The 24,347-nt window shown below is 30.4% G+C and overlaps 2 protein-coding genes across 2 annotated transcripts; both read right to left on the bottom strand.

Annotated features, from left to right (window-relative positions):
- Positions 1–10,390: 10,390 nt before the first annotated feature.
- LOC114741816 (uncharacterized) lies at positions 10,391–13,813 on the bottom strand. Its single transcript, XM_028930110.1, has 3 exons — positions 12,784–13,813; positions 10,431–10,886; positions 10,391–10,405 (listed from the first exon to the last, which is right to left on the bottom strand). Exons 1-3 carry the CDS (start codon positions 13,777–13,779, stop codon positions 10,391–10,393), a joined length of 1,467 nt encoding a protein of 488 aa, XP_028785943.1. The 5' UTR covers positions 13,780–13,813.
- A 22-nt stretch (positions 13,814–13,835) lies between these two features.
- On the bottom strand, positions 13,836–15,476 carry LOC114741920 (disease resistance protein At4g27190-like). Its single transcript, XM_028930200.1, has one exon. The coding sequence runs from the start codon at positions 15,474–15,476 to the stop codon at positions 13,836–13,838; it is 1,641 nt and encodes a 546-aa protein (XP_028786033.1).
- Positions 15,477–24,347: the final 8,871 nt, after the last annotated feature.

Here is a 24,347-nt window from a genome sequence, read left to right on the forward strand (position 1 = left end):
ACTGTTAAGTATTATTTAATGGTTTTAAACATAAAGGACTAACGGAACTAACAGAATAAATTTAAAGGACTTGGCAAAAAAAAAAAATGCAAGGACCTGATTCAAAAATCTATGAAACTATAAGGATCAGGGAATTAGTTTTTCTCTTATTTTAATAACTAACTTAACTAAAATTTTTAAATATCCATAAATTAATTATGTAGTTCTCATATTAAGGATTAGAAGTAATATGAACAATAGAAAATGATGTGAAATAAAGGTTAATTTTTTTCTCTCTTTTTTTTCCTGGGTTAATTTTTCTCCTTTTCTTATATACTCGTATTTGGTTAATTTTTAGCCAAAAAAAATATTTTTTTAATTAATAAAATAAGTCTTCAGATGTGATTTTTCATTAACAAAATCATTTGGAGTTTTCAGGTAAAACAAATGGTTTATAGTCCCCCCCCCCCCATAATTTGTATCTTTTTCTTGTGTATCTGTTTACTTAAGAAGCTAAATGGGGATGGGTGGGTCCAAAGACTGGGACGAGGCCTTTCCTCCTTTCTCACCCAATGCCTTTGTCGTTATCCTTTTGCCGAAGCACCATGCCCTTTATTTTATTATTCTTGCTCCCTTGTCATTTTGCGCCAGCCGGTGCTGTACAAAGGCAGCGGAGGACAGCAGACCATAACCGTAGTGGACAGAAGTCACACCCAACGGGGCGGAAGAGGACCAGGGAAGCTTGATATTTCTGACTTGATGACTCGACCCGTTTTCATATAGAGGGTCAGGTCACCTGCATGTCATCTCTTCAGATTATGATAAGGGAGAAAGTCTAAAAACTTTTTTTTTTTAAAAGTTCTCAATAACAACTTGATTCTGATGGCTTCAAATCCTACGAGTTTGAGAGTAGAGAATAACAATCTTTAAGACTCATTTTGTAATTTTTTTGGGAAATCTCATTATAATTTGAAAAAATTGCAAATAAAAACTCTTAATATGTGAAATTGCGATTTGATACTCTAAATTTGAAAAATAGCAAATAAGGACCCGATCCCACTTTTGCAAATGTAAAATCATAGTGAAATATCTGAAATGCCCTTCAGTCAAATGACAAGTTAACTATAGGAAATGACAAGTTCACTTTAAGGAATGATCATTTCAGTAAACCAAATCACAACTTGACTGAGGGTATGCCAAATGACGAGTTGACTATGGAAAATGACAAATTTATTTTAACGAATGACAATTTCAATAGACCAAATCACAATTTGGCTAAGAGACCTTATTTGTTATTTTCCAAATTCAGGATCCCAAATCACAATTTTATATATTAGGGAGTCTTTATTTGCGATTTTTCTTTATAATTTTCGCTTATAATTATAAAAGGAATGATGACAAAATTTAAAAAAAAACCCATAGAAAGAAGAAAGAGGGTTTTTTTTTTTTTGGGTCCAAAAGAAGAAAGAGGGTTGTGAGAATAGAAAACTGAGAAACCTGATGGAGGAAAGATTGAAGATCTGAAATTGAGAATTCGATAAGCAATATATAACACGAAAATACAGACTATCAGCAAAAGCAAGTTCTAAGATTTTTCTTTTAAAAAATTAGCACCGCATTAGCCAATTAAAAAAAAAGTTCCATCCAAACTGTTTTTTAATTTTACATATACAACGCAAAGATATATTTTAGTGTGAGAAATCAGAGTATGGTGGAACTTTATTAATAAATAAAAGATGCTTCCCCCTTCCTCTGTTAGGTACCGCTTCTAAATAATTCATATACATATATCAATAAAAATAGTTAAAATGTATTAAATATATTATAAAACTCAAGTGATTTTTTAATATTATTTTTATTAAATACCATAAACTTCAAGATTATTAATTTTTACTTTCTCTCACTACCTTTATTAAATATTTAAATACGGCATATTTAAAAAATATATTTAATATTTATTCAAACTATTCAAATGTCTTGTAAAAAAAATAATTTTTTTATTCATACAAATATTATAAAATTTTCAAATCATTTTTAATTATATTAAAATATTTCATATGTTAAAAATATGTTATTTTCTAATTTATAAAATAACTTTTTAATTTAGTAATAAATTTATATTTATGCAATAACCAGAAATACAACTACATTGTTCAAATCAAAGAGAACCAAGCGGCCTTCACCCGGGGGAAGTTCTATCCATTGCAATCACGCCCAATGAAAATATAAAGAGAAGACTTATAATCAGAATCAGTTTCCGATTGAAAAATCAAAGTTGCAACATCAAATATGTATTCCACAAATACATCAGTTGCAGATCATTCATGAAAAATAAGGTCTAATTTATGATTACATGAGAATAATAAATAATATTTTATATATATATAGAGATATATATATATATATATAGATCGTAGCCATCATGGTACCCTCTTTCGGAGTCTTATTAGAATCGAAAACCAATAACAAAGCACAGTAATGTAAAACACACCTAAATGCCAAAGGGTTTACCTTTGGCACTTACTATGTTTCTGATCATGGTCACGTTCTGAATCAGTTTCTTGCAATGCTCGGAGAGACCCAACAACTGAGAATCAATTTCTCCAAGCTTGAACTCGATGGCTTGAATCTCCTCTTTTTCTGCTGAGATGTCAGACACGTCAACGCCAAAAACTTTGGCACGAACTGATTCAACCCAGTCTTTGTCGAACCCAAGAACAATTGCTTCACTTAAGTTTGCCTCCAAGGTTGATTTTTCTGATGTGGTAATCGTATAAGGACTCTTGGTGGCGAGCATGACCAGAATATCAACCAGTACTCTGTAGGACCAAGCTATTATACGATGGGTTCGATGTTCACGAGGCAGCAATAGTTGGGGATATCGCTCTAGTGCTTCAGCAAGTAAAGCTGTTTCTCCTTGTTTCAACTCCACAAGTTTGAAAATTTCAAAAATCCCCAGTTTAGGAGACGAAGTGCTGGCATAAGCAATTTGTGATTCTGTCACAGGTGAACAAGTTAGCAGATGATTCAAAGATTTTAAAAAAAAAGAAGGTATAATTATCATGTAAAGAAAGACACTTACGATGATGGAGAGAAGGAATGGCTGGGGGGATGATTGCTTCCTCTTGAACATTTGAGTGATGTTCTGCTTCTTTAACAGTCTGTTTAGAACGAAATGAGGGGGGGGGGGGGAGCATTTAGTTGTATTTAATTGGTTCTCTTTTAGAATGAGTAGTTGCTTAAGATTGTACTGTGAGAGATAGCTTAAAACACATACAAGGGCTCTTATGAATGGAGTTGCCACTGTTGATGTGTCTGTAGCAGTAGCTTTTTCATCAATTCCTTTTTCTTTTTCCTTAGCACTCTAACAGACATCAAGGTAACATGTGAGCATGTAAACTAACTTGTGCAGACGAAGGGAAAAAAAAATCATCCAGAGTACTTCACTTTCTGCAATTAGAAAATGGTAACAAACTTACTAGTGCAGAATGTTTTCTAGAGAGGTTATCAATTGGTCTTGTACATTGCTTCCTTGAATCTGAATTAGTTGATCCAACTGCTGTCACGACATCATCTTCTGCATAATTCTCTTCAAGACCTTGTTCTGTTGTATCTTTGATGCTCTGAGTAATTTAAAAGTAAGAAGAAATAAGTCGCAGTTTCATATGTCCTATAAGTGCTAGAGTACTACCCTAGTTTTTGCTAAGTTGTGAGAGACACTTGAAAAGTGTGTATTGTAGTTCTATTTTTCAGTGTTCAAGAATCAAGAATCCAAAATTTTGTTGTTTAGTCATTAGATGTTGATTAATTGTTAAAAAGAAATACAAGTTGGTCTTAACTTTTATAACCTTTTTACACATTAAAAAGTTCTTGATCAACACACTTAAAATCATTTTATATTGATATAAATAGAGATTGGAAATGCTGATTGGATTGCCTCTAAATTTGTCGACATTGGAGCCATTGATAGATGCAAAGCATGTTTTTTAACAGCTTCTTTCTCTTTTTCTTCGGAGCTCTAAATAACACCACAAGATAGAATTTCCTATAATTAGAGCTAGGCAAAAGTAAACGGGAAAAAAATACATCTAGCAACTTCATAATTCATATGGTATCTTATATATTAGTAAGGATAATGCATTCTTCCTGGTAATTATAATGCATTTACTTGTGCAGAAATGGATGATACTCTAATTTGCTTCCTTGAAATTGAATTAGTTGATCGAACTATTACTGGAGCTTCCTCTGCTACATCATCCTCTTGAGAGCCTTGCTCATGTGTTTCTTCCATGCTGGCAACCTACAAAACACACAGAAATTTCTCTTTTCAATTGTGCTCCTCCATAAATGAAAGCATGCCATGAATTTGAGATGAACTTGGTAAACTTACCAATTTAGATGGATCCAATTGCAAGTCTCCGACTTGTGAAACAACTGAGGAAGTAACACCCTGCAAAATTACCAGAAGATATGTAAGTATCATGTTTAATTATAATCCTTAGATTCTTTAATATTTTGTGAAGATTCAAGTATACAATAATCATCCTATCTGCTAGCTCCTCCTGGCGTTTCATGCTTGTTTCACTTCTTGATTCCGATGGCTTCAAATCCTAAATCAAGCGATGAATAAGGAAAAAGCCATTTGAGCCATTAATTTAGAATGCATTCCTAATTCTTTATTTCAAAAATGTCATAAAACACTAATCAATAACCAATGGGAACTCTTTTTGGTGAGGAATGATTAATGCTTCTGATGAGTTTCTTGGTGCTAAATCAGCTACCATAGTTGCTGCCACTACATCATCTGAGGAAGGACCACTTTCAGCTCTTTCTATTGATATGATATCAATACTCTGAATAACATAGAATAGAAATAAGTATCAAATATTGTAATGATTGAACTTTGAAAGAACTTAGTCCTCTATGTTATAACCTACATTATCATCAAATGGCACATTGGTTTTCTGTGAACCTTTAGTGGTTTTTGTTTCTACAAGATCCTTTTGTTGGAGCAGCATAGTTGATTCACTTGTTTTGTGTTCACCCTCCAAGTCCTATTTAAAATATTAAATAATTAGCAGAAAACTATTTTGACATGTTTCTATTCCCATCATGTTGAAATCACCTAAATAGTCTATATATAAGCTTACATGTACAGATATCCCTCTCGGTTGTGATTTTGCTGCTAAAGTTCTTGATGCTTGTTTCTTTGAAGCTGAAGGATCTTTGACTTGAATTTCAAGTAATGTTTCCTCTGTGATCTACAATAGAAAAAAGATACATTTTATCCTTAGATTAGTTTTGCTTATAAATATATATGTACATATATATTGTGCATTAAGTCTTATCTTTCAACTCAACAACATATGTTAGGTATTTATGATTTTTTTTTTGACATCCTCAATAATTAACTTTATATTTCTAAATGAGTTGATGAAGTTATTATCTTAACTTTATCAGATATTGCAGCATGTTAATTAAATATTTCATTTAAAACCCGTTCTTTTTTCCACTAAGCTCAATATACATATGATTCCTAAGCTATAACTTTCCAATTAATGTGCACTACTAAAATCATTGTTCTTTTTTCCCCTTGATCCACAATAACCCATGTTCTTCTCAATAATATATAATAGAGGTCTGTTATGGGACTTTTGCTCTACGTCTCCATATATCACTACTCTGAAGATGGAAGTGTTCCAACAGCTTTTTTCTCTGTTTTTGAGCTTTGAGTAAACCTCAAAGGACAAATTTTTTTCAACAAAATTAGATAAAAACAGAACGATAGATGACATAAATTATATAAACAAATTTGAAAACAATAGTAAACTAATACAGATTTATTTTATTGATATCACACATAGGAGTAAGCTCCTTTCATTACTATTACTTGTTATCATTTGTTTGGGAATTATATAAACTAACATAAACTAAGTTTTTTATTATTTCTTTCAAATTTTGTTCAACAAAATTGGATAAAAATGTTGCCATTGGTGATTTTGACAAGAAAATTGGTCTTAATGCAAATGACAATTTTTTTCAAGTTAATACTCCATCTAGTCTTACTTAAAAATTTCAAATTTAACAAGTTATGGCTCATTTTATAAACTTCAATTTGAATTTGTTTTAACATTTAATGTATTTTTTTCCAGCATTGTCCTTAGTTATTTCTCTCACATCACATTTCCTCACACATTCTCTTTCATCTATTTTCTCATTTATTATAAAGACATATTTGAAAACAAAAATCTGTTTCTAACCTATTTATTATTTTTAACTAATTTTAGCAAATTGTTTATTGTTTGTAAATTAGTTATTTGAAACTCATAATAAAAAGCAGAGGGAGTAATGTTGAAGCACATTTATTTATGTATTAGTTTCTCTTTCTCTTTTTATGTGCACATAATAAATATGAATCTTTCAAAAAAAAATACTATGATATTTCTAATGCTTTTCCAAAAATCTTTGCATTAGTTGTAGTATCAAAATTATGAACAGGTTAAATTCACTATTAAAAGAAAATATACAAAAAAATAATGATTTTTTTTGTTCTGATGAGTCTAATATATATACCTCCGCAAATTCTTGTAAAACACTTGCTGTTGCTTGATTTTCTGAATCTTCATTTTTAGGCTCTTCTTGGATTTGACTGATTTCTGCAATAGAATTTTTAATACCATATGAATATTCATAAAAGTAGCTAGCAATTATCAAAATTATCAAAAGACTTTTCCTAGATTTATACCTCGATATTTTGGGCAATCTTCCACGTCACATTGCAGATCCTTAAAATCAATTCCTTCACAAATAGAAATAAGCTTTGGGAGTTTTCCAAGTGTTACCTCTGACAGTTTTGGAAATACTTCTCCCATTTTTGCCATCTTTTGCATATTATCTTGTTTGCACATAAATATTTGCTCAAGTTCAGAGGCTTCTTCTATTTTCAAGACCTCCAACTTTGGAAACAGCCCACTTGTTGAGATAGAGAAGAGGAATTTCAAGCTATTACAACACTTGATGTTAATTTCCTTTAACTCTGGGAAACAAAGTTGATGCAAATGATCCCTGTCACACTCTTCAATGATATCAACTAATCCGTCACATTCTTTTATACTTAAATAGGATAATTTTGGGAGGTTTTTCACTATTGATACACAGAATATTGCTGTTAGCTTTTTGCATGCTATGATGTTTAGTTCTTGAAGATTGGGGAGGCTCAAAATATATTTGGGACCCCTGAATATATGCCTCAACTCACTTAGATTTTCCAACCACATCGTTGCAATGCTTAGTGTCATGAATGGACCTTCAATTTCCACTCCTTCCAAATTAAGAACCTCTTCTATTTTGGAGTCTCTTACCGTAAGAGTTGTCAGCTTCTGCATATCCTTGATAATTTTCATCAGGTCCTAATAAAAATAAATCAATTCAAAATTTCAGCATGAATTCAAATTACCACATTAACAAATTGTGAAAAATCCAATACTGTTATTAATGTATAGATGTCTCAACATGCATTGAGTTATATAAAGAGAAACTTTATTTATGGATGCCTGGAATGCTTACAAGTTAAAGACACATACATATTGATTATACCTAATTATATCGACTTGAAATCATAAAATGTATATATACATGAGAAGCTAATTAATCCATAGTTAATTTCTTCTATAGATAAACTTATATATGGTACAGGTTTCTTCCAAACTATTAGAAAATTTTTAAAATTTTAAGGTCATTGCTTTTTTCAGTTAACATCTTGTGTAAAAATCTGATGAAAAAAATAACATCTCGTGTAAGAGCCTGATGAAAAAAAAAAAGCAATTTTTTTCTAAATTAAAACTAAATTGTTAATTTCTATGAATGAAAATTCAGTAATTTTTTTGGCCAAAAAAAAATTTTAGTAATTTCATGTCTTGACATGAAAAGTTTTCATGCATGAAAAACGTGTTCTTGGTGTTCACGTTTAAATGCTAAGCGATCCCGTTGTGATGAGAAGAAAATTTCCAAGAAGAAAAGGTAAAATAAACAAAGTAGTATATATGGACCAGTTATCTTTCAAACTATTTAGCAGAAATATCTAAATTTTTAAGGTCATTGTTTTTTTTATTTAACATCTCCTGCAAGATTTTGATTAAAGGCGCGCATGCGCACATATATATTGATGAAAAGCAAATGTTTATAAATGAAAAATAAATTACAAATTTTTATTTATGAAATGTCTTGACATGAAAATTTTGTAAGCATGAAAATATGTTCTTGATGTTCAAATTTAAATGCTAAGCAGTCCAAATAAACAGAGCACTATGCAGATCATAGAACAAGAAGTCAAATGTGTTACCTTTGGAGCTTTCACATTCAATTGTATTCCTTGTAAATAAGCCACCAAATCTGGAAAAGATCTTCCATTGAACTCTTGAAGACCCCCCAAATCAATGCTTTGTAGAGACAGAAAGCTGAGGTGATATTTTTTCGCACCAATATTGCTGATTAACTTTGGCACATCTACAAGTTCTAGTGTTGTCAAAGGAGGGAGATGAATTGTATTTGATAAATGATCTCCATCATCATATTTCCCTAAAATGTATTTCAACTCAGCAGCTTTCTGGATACTCAAAGATTTTAATTTTTGAAGAGTACCAAAAAGAGACAGGGGAAATATAAACTCCAGCTTGTTGCAATTGCCGATTCTTAGATCCTTCAGTTTTGGGAAAATGGAGCTATAGTTCATGTCATGATGATGATTATTAGAATCATCTTCAACCACATTAACTAATTCCTCACAACTCGATACTCGTAATCGAGACAACTGTGATAGGTTTCTGTAAGTAGAGACAGAGAACAAAATCTTCAACTTCTGGTTTCCCGAGATTGTTATTGTTTTTAGATTGTGGAAGTTGAGAACATGTTGAAAGCCCACACTTGGAGTGAGTAGTGGTATTTCAACATTAACAATCTCTTGTATTTCAGATTCCTTTGCTCCCTCACTTCTCACATCTTCCATGTGCTTCTTAATTTCCTACAACACGTTTTCACAAAAAGGCAATTCAAAATTTAAAATAATGTTCTCTATTTTGATCCATGTGCTTATGAAATACAAACACATTCACCCACAAAACACAAACACACTATATTATTTTTGGGAAATATTTTAAATTCAAATTTGAAATCTTTATAGAAGTAGAGCCGAATCACTTTGACATAATTAATTGTACATGTCTCCATAGGAAAATTATATGAAAGTCTTCATTGTTTTGAGAATGTTTAAATATTTGTTAGCAATATGTAATTTATTACATATAATCTTTATACAAAATAAAAATATTGATAAACTACATTTTGATTTAAACTGAAATAAAAAGATCAGAGTTAGAGAAGTTGACATTAAATTTAGTGTAATAATTAATATATTACTTCACTTTATCTAAAACTCTGAGGTACAAAATAGACATCAAATTTTAAACCAATAGAATTTCTTTTTGGCCATTCAAAAACGGTTAGGGTGCATGTAACCCCAACCATATATAATATCTGATAATATATGTAATCTAAAGGCTTATCTTATTAATCAATATTAGAGTTATAGGAAAATCGAGTAATTACGTGAGTATAAAATTAAGAAATTGGTATAGATTTAACATTTTATAAAAATATTATTACAATTTTGTATAAAAATATATAAATATGACTGTCAAAATTTAATCTTATCATTTTTCAGTTGTAATTTGTAAACTATGGTTATAAAGCATAATTTTTCTCACTTTTTTTGCTACAGTTATGAACTATTCAAATCAAATTTAATAGTTTAAATTTCTTTAGGTATCTTTTAAGTAAGATTATAATAATATTTAAGAAGATGTTAGTTTTTATATAATGATGATAAAGTTGAAAGAAGAGGAGGTTCCTCTGCCTCAATTTATCCGTAATTTTGGGGCATAAAAGGAGACATCAAACAAATACAACCATTCCAAAATAATGAATATTAAATTACGAGTGTGAGCATTTTAAAGATCAAATTGTTTTAGTTCGATTCTTGTTAGGTACCAGCTAAAATAATTTAAAAAAACTAATTGAAAATGAACAGAATTATTATATACAATCAAGATGGAAGTCATACGCGTTTGTCTTCCACGAGTATAAAATAATCCGTATACAAGATACATAAAAATATTGATAAATTGCATTTTGACATAAACTGAAAGCCGCATGACCCATAATAGTTATATGCAAAAGTTTAAAGTTAAAATTTTAAAAGAGAATAAATAGACAAAATATATTTTCATACGAAAAAAAAACAGAGCAAGGTTGAGACACTATTAAATAATGAATTAAAAATAGTCACGTACCTTTGGTGCTTCCAATATCTGTAGAGATGGGCATTCCGGTTGATGTTTCTTGATACCAATACTAATCATATTTGGTACGTCTCCGAGGTATAGTGATTCCAATGCAAGAAGATGAATGTGAGGCTCATTATTTTCATGCTCATTTGATAGACACTGTTCATCATCGTATTTTCCAAAAACATATTTCAGCTCATGAGCTTTCCAAATATATATAGACTTTAATTCTTGAAGACCTCCGGAAAGAGTGGATGGAAATATAAATTCCAATTTATTGCAATGCCGAACAGTGAGGCTCTGTAGTTTTGGGAAGATGGAGGTGCAGTTGAGATGGACATCATCATCCTCTGCCTCATTTGTTATAATGTGCTTTAATTCTTCACACTTATCAACATACAGCTCCTCCAACATGATGGTTGTGGCAATGGATACACTGAATAGTGACTTTAATTTTGAACATTCAAGAAGCGTCATCTCCCTTATATTTTGTAGGCTCAATGGTTGTCTCATAAGATACTCAGCTGAATGAAATATTTCAATCCTTTCACTCAATACATGTGATTCCTACAACCAATCACTTCTCTTAGATTCAACCTAGTTATATAACTAATTACTTTCTATCATATGATCATATATCTCAATAACAATCCCATTATAACCATAGATGAACCGAAAAAGAATTAATGTATCAGAAAATACATGAAATATAAATTAGTTTGTCAAGCATCATGTATCATAAGACTCCGATTTATAACGCATTCAACTGGCAACATCGTGCCCCCGCTACTAGTCAAATAATGGAAAATAGAAAAATAAAAAAAATAAAGCGTTGAATTAACCGAGATCCCTACTCATGTTAATGATATGCCTGTCATCACTATTCGCGTGAGCGTGTGAATTTTTATTTTTCTCTTTAATTTTTACTGAAATGAAAAAATCGAGTGTGTGTAGTTCCAATCCAAGACGAAAGCCGTACGGGTTTGTGTTTTGATAATATATATATTCCTTAATTTAGTGCACTTAAAAAAAATAATTAATATAACTGCTTTATCAATTCTGATGAAGACTTATTTTATTGATAAATATTACAGTTGTAGGAAAATTGAGTAATTACACAATATAAAATTACTTTTTTCAATTTAATGCATAGCAGAATTCCTTTTTTTCTTAAGTCGCTTTTGGTATCCGATTTTACATTTGATTTGTATTCTTTCAAGATTCTTAAATTTACTTCACTAGAAATAATTTTATTTTATTTTCCAAGAGCTTTCTGTCATGTACACAAACTCCAAAAAAAAATCATTAATTGGGTCAAAATCTGTACTTAAATATAGACTAATTTTTCGAGAAAAATTAATATTAAATATTAATTAAATTTTTATAAAGAAAATATTATTTAAATGACTGTTTTTATCAAAACTTAATACTGATGAACCGATGCATAAAATTATAACAACATAAAAAATTAAAAATATGTATAAAGAAAAAAAGACTATAAATATGGCCTATCATGACTCGCATATAAATTAAAAGAAAAGAAACAACAAGTAAAAACAAACATGACTTATCATTTTTTTCCTCTCACTGTTTCTCTGATGAGATTCACTTACTTTCAATAAAACCAATCAATTGGCAATAGTGATTAGATCGACATGCCTTAAAAAATAAAATGTGATTTATAAGGTATTCAACTAATAACTTCCATGCCCCTGATACTAGTCAAATAATAGAAAAATAAAAAATAAAAAAATAATAAAACATTGAATTAACCAAAATTCCTGCTCATGTTAATCATATGCTACCTATTATCACTATTCGTGCGTGCGTGAGTATTTTACCTTTGTCTTTAATTTTTACTGCAATAAAAAGATTAATGTTAGACAAATTGACATTAAATTTAGTGTAATTAAAATATCACGTCAGTTTATTGAAATTTCTGAGATACAAAAATAGATCTCAAATTTTAAATCGAGAATATGAAATATTGGTATACCAATATGCATCAAACAAATATAAATAGTCCAAAATAATGAATATTAAGTTGAGACTATGAGCATTTTAAATATCAAAAGAAAACTGATTTAAACAAGCGGAATTTCTTTTCCGCCATTCAGAAAGGACGCAGGTAGCCCACAACATCCAAGGAGTTAAATATAGACTACTTTTTTAAGAAAAATTAATGTTAAATATTAATTAAATTTTGTGATAAAGACAATATTGATTAAATTACGCTGGTCAAAAAAATATTGATTAAATTACTGTAAAGGTGCACTTTATCAAAACTAAACACTAAGGAAACCATACATAAAATTATGATAACACAAAAACATGAAAATATATGTAAATAAAAGGGGGAAAAAAAAGAGAGAATATAAACCGTTCATATACGATATGCTAAAATGGAAGTTTAATTAATAGAATAACACCTTTGGACAAAAAGAGCAAGACTAAAGTAGCATACCCGTGAGATTGTGGGGTCTTTTAGCAGTGTGGCATTGGAAACTCCACTATTAGCATCTGTAGTTGGGCCCAAAAAACAGCACCCATGAGCCCACGAGAAAGAACTCATCTTAAAGTTCTTAGGTCTCTCCTTTGAATCTTCTTTCAAAACTTGAGGTGGCCTTGGCACATATCTCTTGCATTTTTGAAATATGCTAATGAAACTTGGTACTCCAAAAAGTCTCACTTCTACTAGCGAAGGGAGCATTTTGATTTCCTGTTGCACAACTTGGCCTCTATATTCACCGGATATGTATTCTAGCTTTGCACAGTCGTATATATATAGATATTTCAAATTGGGAAGGTCTCCGGCTAGAAGGAATGAAGATACCTTTTCTAATTTGCCACATTTGTTAATTATAAGAGACTCTAATGCCGGAAACAATAAGCCATCACTTTTTTGATCATCAACAGCCCTCATTTCTTCTTCCCTCTTATCTGCAATTAAACTTTTCAATTCTGCAAAATGTTCAACTACTAATTCTTCCAATCGCCCAAGACTTTGAGCCATAGAAGGTTTGAAAATTGATGGTTGGAACATTGGGCAATCTTTCAATTTCAACACCTTCAAATGAGGTAGTTTGAGAGTCTCATCTAAGAATATGTTTTGCAGTTTCCTACAACCCTCTAACTTTAAAATCTGTAACTTCTCAAGAAAGCCTGAAGGCATAGCACCCCCACATAATTCTTTCACATCCACACTATACAGATGCAACTCAATCAAGTTCGAGAAGACTGTCATGTTACAACAGTGACACTTACTACTATCAATAAGGCACTCTATGTCAACCCATTCATACAAGTAGAGCTTGATTAAATTATCCATGCCTTCATCTTCCATAGGAATAATGTCAGGGACAAGACTTTTCCATCCTGTTTGTCCTAAATTTCCCAGCTCAAGAACTTCTGCTCTTCCCACAAGGTACTTAAACATGGCTTCTGATATTAAATGTTTCATATGTTCTGAATTGAAGCATTTTGATAAGCCATTATCATCATTACTAGTAAAACTTTTCAAGCCATCACAAGCAATAAAAAAACCTGCAATGTAGAAAGAGATATATCAGGGGCAATTTCATCTCCAATTTCTTTGTCATCCTCTGGCTTCCAGTCTTTGACATTGTCATTCTCAACAAAATACAATTCTTCCAATTGTGAGCATCTTTCAATCACTTGAAAAGGATTGCTCTTTTGAATCTCACACTTCCTCAGCCCCAACCATCTCAACTTCTCTAGTTCCTTAATGTCTTTGGGCAATTCAATAATTAGACAATTTTTTAACTCAAGTGTGACAAGACTTTGCAGACTCTTCAAAACTGAAATGTCACCTAGTTCCCAACCATCCAAAATAAGAGTGTGAATATTCTTTAATGAAAGAAGTGACTGCGACAATGATGGAGTGGGAGCCTTTCTACTGTGTTCACTGAGTAAAAATAGGATTTTAAGCCTTGACATTCGTGCAAAAAATGCATTTGAGTCTTTCACCAAATCACTTCCACTTATCCAAAGAAAGAGAATCTCAAGTTCTGTATCATCGAACTTATCAGGAAAATCATAAGCACTCCAAAACGCATATCGCTTGTTTGCTTTTAAAGTCATTCTTGAATCCATGATCACTTGAATATCTTCCTTTGCTATCCAATGGGCCACTTCACGAATCAAGTCATGCATTTTTATACATTCTTTCTTTTCAACTTTCAGTAGCAAAGAAGAAGCTATGAGTTTATTTTTCACTCCAAGTGCTTGGCTTCTTGCTGCACAATATTCTTCAAATTCCCCAAAAATTCCTATACCAAGTCTAAAAATAAGATTTATAGGAATTTCATAGTCCTCCGGAAAAATAGAACTCACCAAAAAAAGCCTTCGGGCCTTCTCATCATTTAAATTATCATAACTTAATTTCAAGCATTTATAAACAGTCACCAAATCTTTATCAATATCAACAAATGGCTTAGAATTTTTTAAGGTTGTCAAAGCTGCATTGCATTCAGCAATGGGCCAATTTCTTAATGTACTAGCTAGTGCTATGATCGCAACTGGTAATCCCCCACTCTCCTTCACAAAAGCTTGCGCAAGACCCTTCACATCATTACTTAAAGAACCATCATCATCACTTGTAGCATGAAACAGAAAAAGATGCAATGCATCCTCTTTGTCCAATATTTGTAGTTGAACTATTGGTTGGCATCTCATTTCTCGACAAACGCTTAAATAGCGAGTGGTTATCAAAACATAGCAGTTCTTTTGATCAAGTCCAGATGGAATCCCAATGACTGTAAGATCTAGCTTCTCCCAGACATCATCTAATATTATAAGTGATTTTCTTTCATTTTTAGAAATTCTAGACCACAAAAGCTTGGAGTGATCTTCTTGAACTCTATCCTCTAAATGCAAACCTAATTGCCTTGCAATTTCACCTCGAATCTTGTTAACATCCGGAGGGTTGGACACAACAACAAAGATGACTTTCTCAAACACTTTGGATTCTTCAACTTGTTTGCCCACTTGTGTTGCCAATGTGGTTTTGCCCGTTCCCCCCATTCCTTGCAATCCAATCATGTGATGATTTCCACCTCCTAATGCTTCCACAAGTTGCTTGAATTTTGACTTTCTACTCTCAAAGTCAATGTAGTCTTTTGAAGCGTGGTACTTCATACCTGGAAGTTCACCTGGACGAGCCACTCTTTCAAAGTTATATCTTTGGATGTGATCTTTAATGATTACCGTCCTCTTTGCCAAACTCTTCCCTTGCTGGTATTTCCAATAAGGACACCAACCATAAGACCATGTTTGCTTGATTTTAGTATTCTTTTGAATTAGATTATCAGCTTCCTCGATCCAATTTTGAACTTCATCTTCAATTTTGTTCTCATTTCGTTGGGCATCTTCAATATCTTTTAGTACTTTTTTCTGCTTTGCAGCCAAACTGTTGTTTTCTATCACAAAGTTATGAACATGATAATCAAAATCAAGAAAATACCTAGCCTCCTTGATGGTTTTATCCATTAATCTCTGGAAAATACTTGTCGCAGCACTTTCTCCAATGCTCGTCATCTAAAATGAACATGATACCATCACAGTTAAGAGCCTCTTTATTTGTCTACTGTAACACTATAACTTAACAAAAATTAGATATGCATTCAATTAATCAAACATAATTTACAGAAAAATAAAAAAAACTCCAACTTGCTTAGCTTTATGATATTTATTAATTATTAATTAATTTTTACTTTGCAGTCTTTTTTGAAATATTAAAGTCAACGATCACAATGTATAAAAAAAACAGATCCATTATGCAAAGGTAAAAAAAAAATACATTTAAACTTTCTAGGTTATTATACTAGTCGTTATCTATATATAGTTAATCTAGGTTCTGTAGGTTGATGAAGTTTAATTTCATTATTGAATTGACCTTAAAATTTACATAAATACTGTTTAAATTAAAGTTTGCTAAGAAAGAGGAAAACCTTTGACTATTTTTTTAAGGATAAAAAATAAATGATATAAATTTACATGACTAAAATGAAACATGATATATAATTAAGATACATGACTTTTGTTTATATTATTATATGAAAGTAAAAAGGAAAAGAAAAAACAAACCAATCGGAAAATTGGTAAACAGATTACAGAGATCATTTGTTGAAGACATCTAATGATCATACTACATTTAATAAATATCGCTCGCTATTTTAAGAAATTGGAGAGTGCGTTATCACTAAGTTACATCCAATTTAAAATTGGCCTGCAGCATATTTACGAATCAAGTTAATGCTCAGTATCACCATCACATGCATCAAGTCAATGGACAAGCTCTCACTATTAATTTGCTAGTATTTTGTTGTCTTATTCATGTGATCATTGATAAAGTAAAATAAAATTTTTGGGATTTCATTCATACTTGAATTTATATATTTTAGCTCTCATAATTGGTAGGGTCACGGACAAGCTAATAAAAAATGCATATTAAATAAAAAATATAGCAAATAACAAATAGGGACATTAACAGTTAACAGTAAAATGGAAACAGTCAAAGATATACTCACCTTTCTTCCTCTCTGGAGATTTCAAAGCGGTTCGATGATGCCTTGCACGCGGGACAGAGAAGTGTTTTTTTTTTTTTAATTTTTAGATGCGCAATGCGATCAAACAACCAAAAGCTATTATGAAGAACGTAAATACGAACAAACTGCAAAATAAAAAGGTAAACTTATTAGATATGCATGCGATTAATCAAACGTAATTTCTTGTTTTTTTTAAAAAAAAAGGAAAACTCCAACTTGCTTAGCTTTATGATATTTATGAATTATTAATTAATTTTATTTTGAAATCTTTTTTGAAATATTAAAAATCAATTATCGTAATGTATGGAAAAAAAAAAAACAGATTCACTGTGCATAGGTAAAAAAAATTACATTTAAATTTAGGTTGTTATACAAGTCGTTATCTATAGAGTTCATCTAGGTCTGTAGGTTGATGAAGTTTAATTTCATCATTGAATTGACCTTAAAATTTACTACCTCCGGTCCTTAATATAAGATCCTATTTGACTTTTATTTTGGTCCTAAATATAAGATCCCAATCCACTTTGTCTCTGATATTTATATATTTTTTTTCCAAAATAGCCCTTCTAATAATGATAGTTCTAGTCAATATACTTGATTAGCAAGGATATTTTAGAAAAAACAACACCTATTTAGGATAAATAACTAACTCAACTTACTTCCTTAATCTCCTCAAATTAATCAACTAGCTCTTATAATTAGGACCGGAGGTAGTATATACATACTGTTTAAATTAAAGTTTGCTAAGAAAAAGGAATACCTTTTTTAAGGATAAAAAATAAATTTTATAAAATTACATGACTAAAATGAAACATGATATATAATTAAGATACATGACTTTTGTTTTTATTATTATATGAAAGTAAAAAAGAAAAGAAAACACAAACCAATCGGAAAATTGGTAAACAGTTTACAGAGATCAATTTGTTGAGGACATCTAATCATCATACAACATTTAATCAATATCGCTCGCTATTTTCTATGACCTTTTCTTTATTTTGAAGAGGTACAATGTATATATCTTAAGAAATTGGAGATTGTATTATCACTAATTTACATCTAATTTAAAATTGGCCTGCATATTTAATGGAAAATTCCTCCACTCAAAAATTTTTACGAATCAAGTCAATGCTCAATATCACCATCACACGCATCAAGTCAATGGACAAGCTCTCAATATTAACTTGCTAGTATTTTGTTGTGTTATTTATGTGATCATTAATAAAATAAAATAAAATAAAATTTTTGGGATTTCATTCATACTTGAATTTATATATTTTAGCTCTCATAATTGGTCGAGTCATGGACAAGCTAATAAAAAAATGCATATTAAATTAAAAATAAAACAAATAACAAATAGGGACATTAACAGTAAAACGGAGACAATCAGAGACATACTTACCTTTTTCCCTCTCTGGAGATTTCAAAGCCGTTGGATGATGCCTTGGACGCAGGACAGAGAAGTGTTTTTTTTTTTGTCCTTTTTTTTTTTTTAATTTTTAGATGCGCAATGCGATCAAACAACCAAAAGCTACTATGAAGAACGTAAATACGAACAAGCTGCAAAATAAAAAGATAAACTTATTAGTAATGCAAGGCAATTGGAGTGACATCAAGTATAAGATTTACAACTAAATTTTGACAATAGATGATCGATCTAATAATGGGGTGAGGATGTTAAGAATATTAGAGATAAATGACAATACGATATATTGAAACGTTATGTCCTTCTACTTTTTAGTTTTCTTTGAAAAATTTGAAGATAAAAAATAAAGTAAATAATGATAAGAATAATAACTTTGATGAGAATAAATTCTTTTGATTTTATTCCATCACTTATTCGATGAAAAAATTTATTCTGTTGTTTGGACAAGAAGGTTTTAACTTTACACACTTTTACATGTGCTTGGATTAGAGGTTAGAAAATCAATTTTGAATAAAACTGATTCATAGGTATCGCCTTGAAAATGGATTTGTTTATAATTGACTTATGACATTGATTTATAAAATTGGTTCTGGCTATAAATGAAAACAAGTATCATTGAAAAGCCAAAATCTTAGGGCCTGTTTATTTCTGCCTTTTATTTTTTTCTCCCAAAACAATTTTATAAAACAAGGTTTGGAAACGTAAAACCAAGAAAAAAAATGCTTTGATAATTGTTCAGAAAAATTGCATTTTAAAATAAACATATTGAGACTAGAGGAGTGAAACTTTGATGAGAACTCAAATCTTCAAATGGAGAAAAAGCCATCGAGCGTGAAAGAAAGGATTTCCCAATTTTCCTAAACAAACCAAAAAGAAGAAATACAGAAATAAAAACAAGTAAAGAACTAGAAATTCTGTTGGTTTTTTAGCTTTTCAAAAATATCTATCTTTTTAGTTTTTTATAAAGACTTACCTAAAAACAATTACCAAATAATTTTTTCTTTTATTTTGTAAAAAAGTAAAAAAAACGTTTTTAAAACAAGAAAACAAACAAGCCTTTAGTTTTTTCAAAATCAATCCAGGACCATAGTTTTTACGTCAATGAGAGAGGGCTTCTAATATCAAAGGAAATGATTTTGTCAAGATTTTATGTCGATAAAAAACGCAACGTATTCTACGTGGTTACACAAAGAAACCAATGTAGAAACGTCTATTAACCCTGTTACGTGACTTCGATGATGAAAGAGTCATTGCTGCTGGCCACAATGAACATCACGAGTCGGACACGACGATAAATATAGTTATGAAGAAGAACAGCCCTGTCATTGATCCATAATCCGCATGGGCCATCCCACAGCTGGAACCAATTTGTAGATATTTTTTAAAAATATTCTTTCACATGTGAAATTGTACATTTTTAATTATAAAAAAAGGGAAATGACAAGTAAAACAGGTGGAAAATGTCAAGCAAAAAAGAAACTTAAAAATGTGATGCTACAAATCAAATCAAGCACTTAACACCTTAAAATTATGAAGAAGGTAGTATATGATCTGTTATTTTATAAATATAGTTAAATCATTAAAATGTTTTTATATTAAAAAATTTGTTAACAAATTGTGAACTAGTAATAACAAGTGTTAAATAATAAAAGACCAGAAATATACTGACAATGACAAATTATTTATTAACAAGTTATGAATTGATAATGATAAATGCTGAACATCTAATGACACAAAATATATTGATAATGACAAGCTTGATAGCTTTTTTCTTTCCAAATCTGATACAAGGGATTTTAATCATTTAAATATATTCACAAAATATCAGATCATGCTCTACCTCCTTCTATGTTATTTCTGACTTTTTTGTGCCTGAACTAGGTAATGATAATTTTAAGTTATTTCTCTGAAATTTTTCCTAAAACAATCATTGCTTATTAAAAACAGTAATTACGTAATAGGAAAAGTGTTCTGGCAAAAAAAAAAACAAAAACAGAGACAAAAGTGCATCGTTGCTCTTCCAACTTTAGAGGTGTTTGGGTAAAAGCTATGCCTTATTTTACAAGCCTTGATTTTTTAAATTGCTTATGGGACCTCCCAAACACTCTTTATTCAATATTTTACTCATATAGTTTCATTGTATAAAACATCTTCTTAGTTCTTTAATCTTGGCGCGGTTTTAATCTCTCATATTATGATTTTATGTGTCAATTATTATTATTCTTAAAAAGTAAACTTAATCTATAAGTATTTTAAAATATTTTGCTAATGTTTAAAATTTTAATGTTAGACAGTATTAGTGTTAGAGGACTGAAAAGATATGTGATTTAAATACAGGGGAAAAGAACGATTTTCCAGCTCAGTTCTATTAAACAAGAAACACCAGATTTGCATCCTATCTGCATTTCACAAGTAGGGACAAATTATGCCTATAATTGTTGAATCTACCTTCAATTTTATTATTATGCTTGCATGTTCTTCTTCTACACCCACATACTCTGCTTTGTATCTTTTTAATCAATATTGAATAAATGGTTTTTAATATAAAAATTAGTTTAGTATTAAATTTAGTTCTAAATGTAAAACTCAGATTTACTTTCTTTCTCATATTTATCTATTTTTCTCAGAAAAATCCTTGTAGTAATTGTACATGTTAAATATTCTATCAAATCATGAGTCTAGTTAATAAACATGATTAACATGACTATTCTAAAAAAGATAACACTTATGCATTATAAGTAACTAACTTAACTGTACCTCTAAAATAAACTTGCTATCATATTGAAAATAGTCAAATAGTCAATAGATTTATAGGTAGAGATGTCCTTCTCAAGTGTGGTTTAGCTATTAAACCTTTGAGTGCCTGCTTCTCTAGTGCTGAATTAAGATCGTCGGCTTTAATTTCCTTTACTGTTTCTTCCTTACTCTAGAACATCAAAAGATATACAATTTATTTATGAATTATTTTCTCTTTTATTGAAGTGCATATAATAAATTTGATTCATTTTAAAAGCACACTATTATTTCTAGTGCTTCCCCAAAAATCTTCCCTAACTTGAAATTTTCGAACGGTTGGTGAAGTTATTGTTGTACCTTGATCATATGAATATTATTTAGCTAGTCATGAAGAGATTGTTTATCTAGTAGAGCATTATCTAGCTAGTTAAAACACTCACACTCATCTAGAAAAGCGAAATTAATGTTTCCCTTTCAAGTCTAAGTAATGAAGTAGAAGAGAGACACAAACTTGTAATATAATTAAACTTACCTGTGTTTAAATAAGAGATATAAAGGGAAAGTGATTAACTTACCTATGTTTTACAGACTGCAAATTGCTTGACGATGCCTTCAACAAGAGATCGAGTAGTCTCTTTAGCTTTCTGTTCAAATCAGATCGCTTTGAGAAGAAAACTTACTGGAGATCACAACAAAGACTTTAACAAAATGAGATAAAACTTTAAAAGAATGAATCAATAACATAACAAAATCACCAAAAAAAAAAATAGAGTACTGAGAGCTGCGAAATTTTAACTTATGAAACTTCAGTTATGGAAGAGTTTTTGAAAGCATAAGTATGTATATAGGATTTCAAGGGCGCAGGCCTAAGCGTGGCCTTCAATACAGCCTGTCAGACATCTCTTCTTTCCCATGAAATAATGAAATTATCTCATTACCAGCTTCGCATTCTCATGACTTCTATTACCATTATTGTGATTTTATGCAATCTCATTTTGAGAGTTACGCTGGTATTAGGATCTTGGGTTTGAAATTAATTAATGTTGTATCAGGTAAGGCTGTTATCAAGGCTTGAACAGCGCCCTTACCCTTTCAAATCCTATCTTGCCTCACTGAACATATACAGCTAAATGTCCCTTTCTAAAAAATAATCAAAATAGGTATAATTTTTATTAAATAATTAAAAATATAAATTTACAAAATATAGCAATTTTAAATTATTATAATAATAAATTATATTTAATAAATAAAATATATTTCAATTAGAAATTATACTAATGTGAAAAATTTTGAATCAACATGAAACAAAAAATAATATTAAAATTTATGCATATTATAAAAACTGTTAAAAATTATTTTCTTTAAGATAATATCAAAAATAAATAACTAAAAATTGATTGGGATGTACAAAAAATACAGAGAGAGAGAGAAACATAAGAATAACGTAGACATAAAAGCAAAAGTGCCTTTTAATTCAAAAATATTACTTTTTTTATAAATTATAAATAAGTTTTAGATACTTTTACAATTTTGTTTAAAAAAATAGTTTATGACCTATAAATCAGACTGTGACAAATAACACGTAAATTTACAAATTAGCTTATCATATTTATAAGTGACTTTTTACCCCTCAAACGACTTACTAAACAGGCGCTGTATTTGCTTTCGTAGTCTCAAAAGCCAATTTAAAAGTCCAAAAATCAGTTTAAACCCAAAAATTATTTTTGGATTGGAATTAGAATTACATAATTTTTTCCTAAAAGGAAATTGATTTTTATCCGGCACACATTATAGTAACGAGCATCAAATGAAGACAAACAAAAATATATTGACATGCGTATTGGATTCTATGTCACTTTTGTTGGTCCTGTGAAATTTAATTACCTGCTATGTTGAAATTATTACTTGATTTTTTTTGTTATGCATAATTTTTTTTAATTAAAAGCAATTTTTTTAAACATTAAATGTCAGCATATCGCACAATAAATTTTAAGAGAAATTACAATCAAGTCTCATAGAAAAAATAATTATTAAAAAATCTTAATAACAATTTCAACAGCTCATAATAACAAGCCCTATAATAACAATGACAACTTTCAGAATTTGTTTTTTAATTTTTTTCTTCACCGAGACCTTATTATAATTCTCTGTAAACTTTAAACGGTGATTAGTTAACAGTCATGTTGTCAAATATTAGCTCCTGATTAATGCGCGTCAATTTAGTCACATCATACGGACAAAACAGAGCAAACAGACGCGTTTTCTGTACAGAGGCTCCCAGGCCTGAGACCCTGAGCATGACTTTTATTTATATCTGTAGGCAATCCTGTTGGTTAGTGTTTTGATATGTTATAACATGAAACAAGTGTTTAAATTCCCAAACTACACCTAAGCCATGTCTACGGGTGTGTTTGGTATGAGGGATTTGGGAGGGAGGGAAGGGAAGGGGAGGGATTTTAATCATTTTCCCTTGTTTGGCAACACACAAATTTTAGGAGGGGAGGGAAAATTTTTTAAAATTTCCCCTCCCCTCCCCTCCTCAACCTCCCCTTCAAAATTGGGAGGATTTGGAGGGAAAGGGCAATATTTTGTCATATTATGACCATTATGCCCATATTTTGTCATGTTGTAACCATTATGTCTATATTTTGTCATGTTGTGATCATTATGCCCACACCTTAAATAAAATAAGAGCAAAATTATCCATATTAAAATATTTTTCCCTCCCCTCCCCTCTTTTTTATAAATCCAAACAAGATAATATTAAAATCCTTCCACTCCCCTCCCCTCCCTTTCCTTCTATTAAAATCCCTCCCCTCCCCTTCCTCTCATTGAGCCAAACATACCCTAAAGGTCCCCACATCGTGTTGGGTGGCAATAGAATGAAAACTCGTAATTTTTCTTCCTATCCCTGTTTTGGTCAACAAGTTGCAGCAAGAAGGAGCTGAATTTTGATGGATTTAAGTGCTTTGATAAATTTAGAAGTGAAAATTGTATAGGATGAGCATGAGAGAGGAATATAATTCCCAAGTAAGGGAATAAACAAGTTAAAAATCACCGTAAAATATCAAAATTAAGGGGCTAATGGGTGAAGGGTTATGAAGTGAGCAAATGGAGAAGTTAATTATGATATTGGAAAATACATAAAAATTTTATACATTGATCTCTCTGTATTTGTATTATTGATAGGCTTTGAATTGCGCTCAAAGCCCTCAAGTAAGCAAGTTTAAGAAAAGCTAGTAAAAGGAGAGTAAGTTTAAGGTAGATTTTGCCAAAGGTAGTGACATTTATTAACTCTTA

Source organism: Neltuma alba, unplaced genomic scaffold (genome assembly GCF_004799145.2).
Source record: "Neltuma alba isolate B1F8T4 unplaced genomic scaffold, ASM479914v2 tig00000105_pilon, whole genome shotgun sequence".
Taxonomy (NCBI): Eukaryota; Viridiplantae; Streptophyta; class Magnoliopsida; order Fabales; family Fabaceae; genus Neltuma; species Neltuma alba.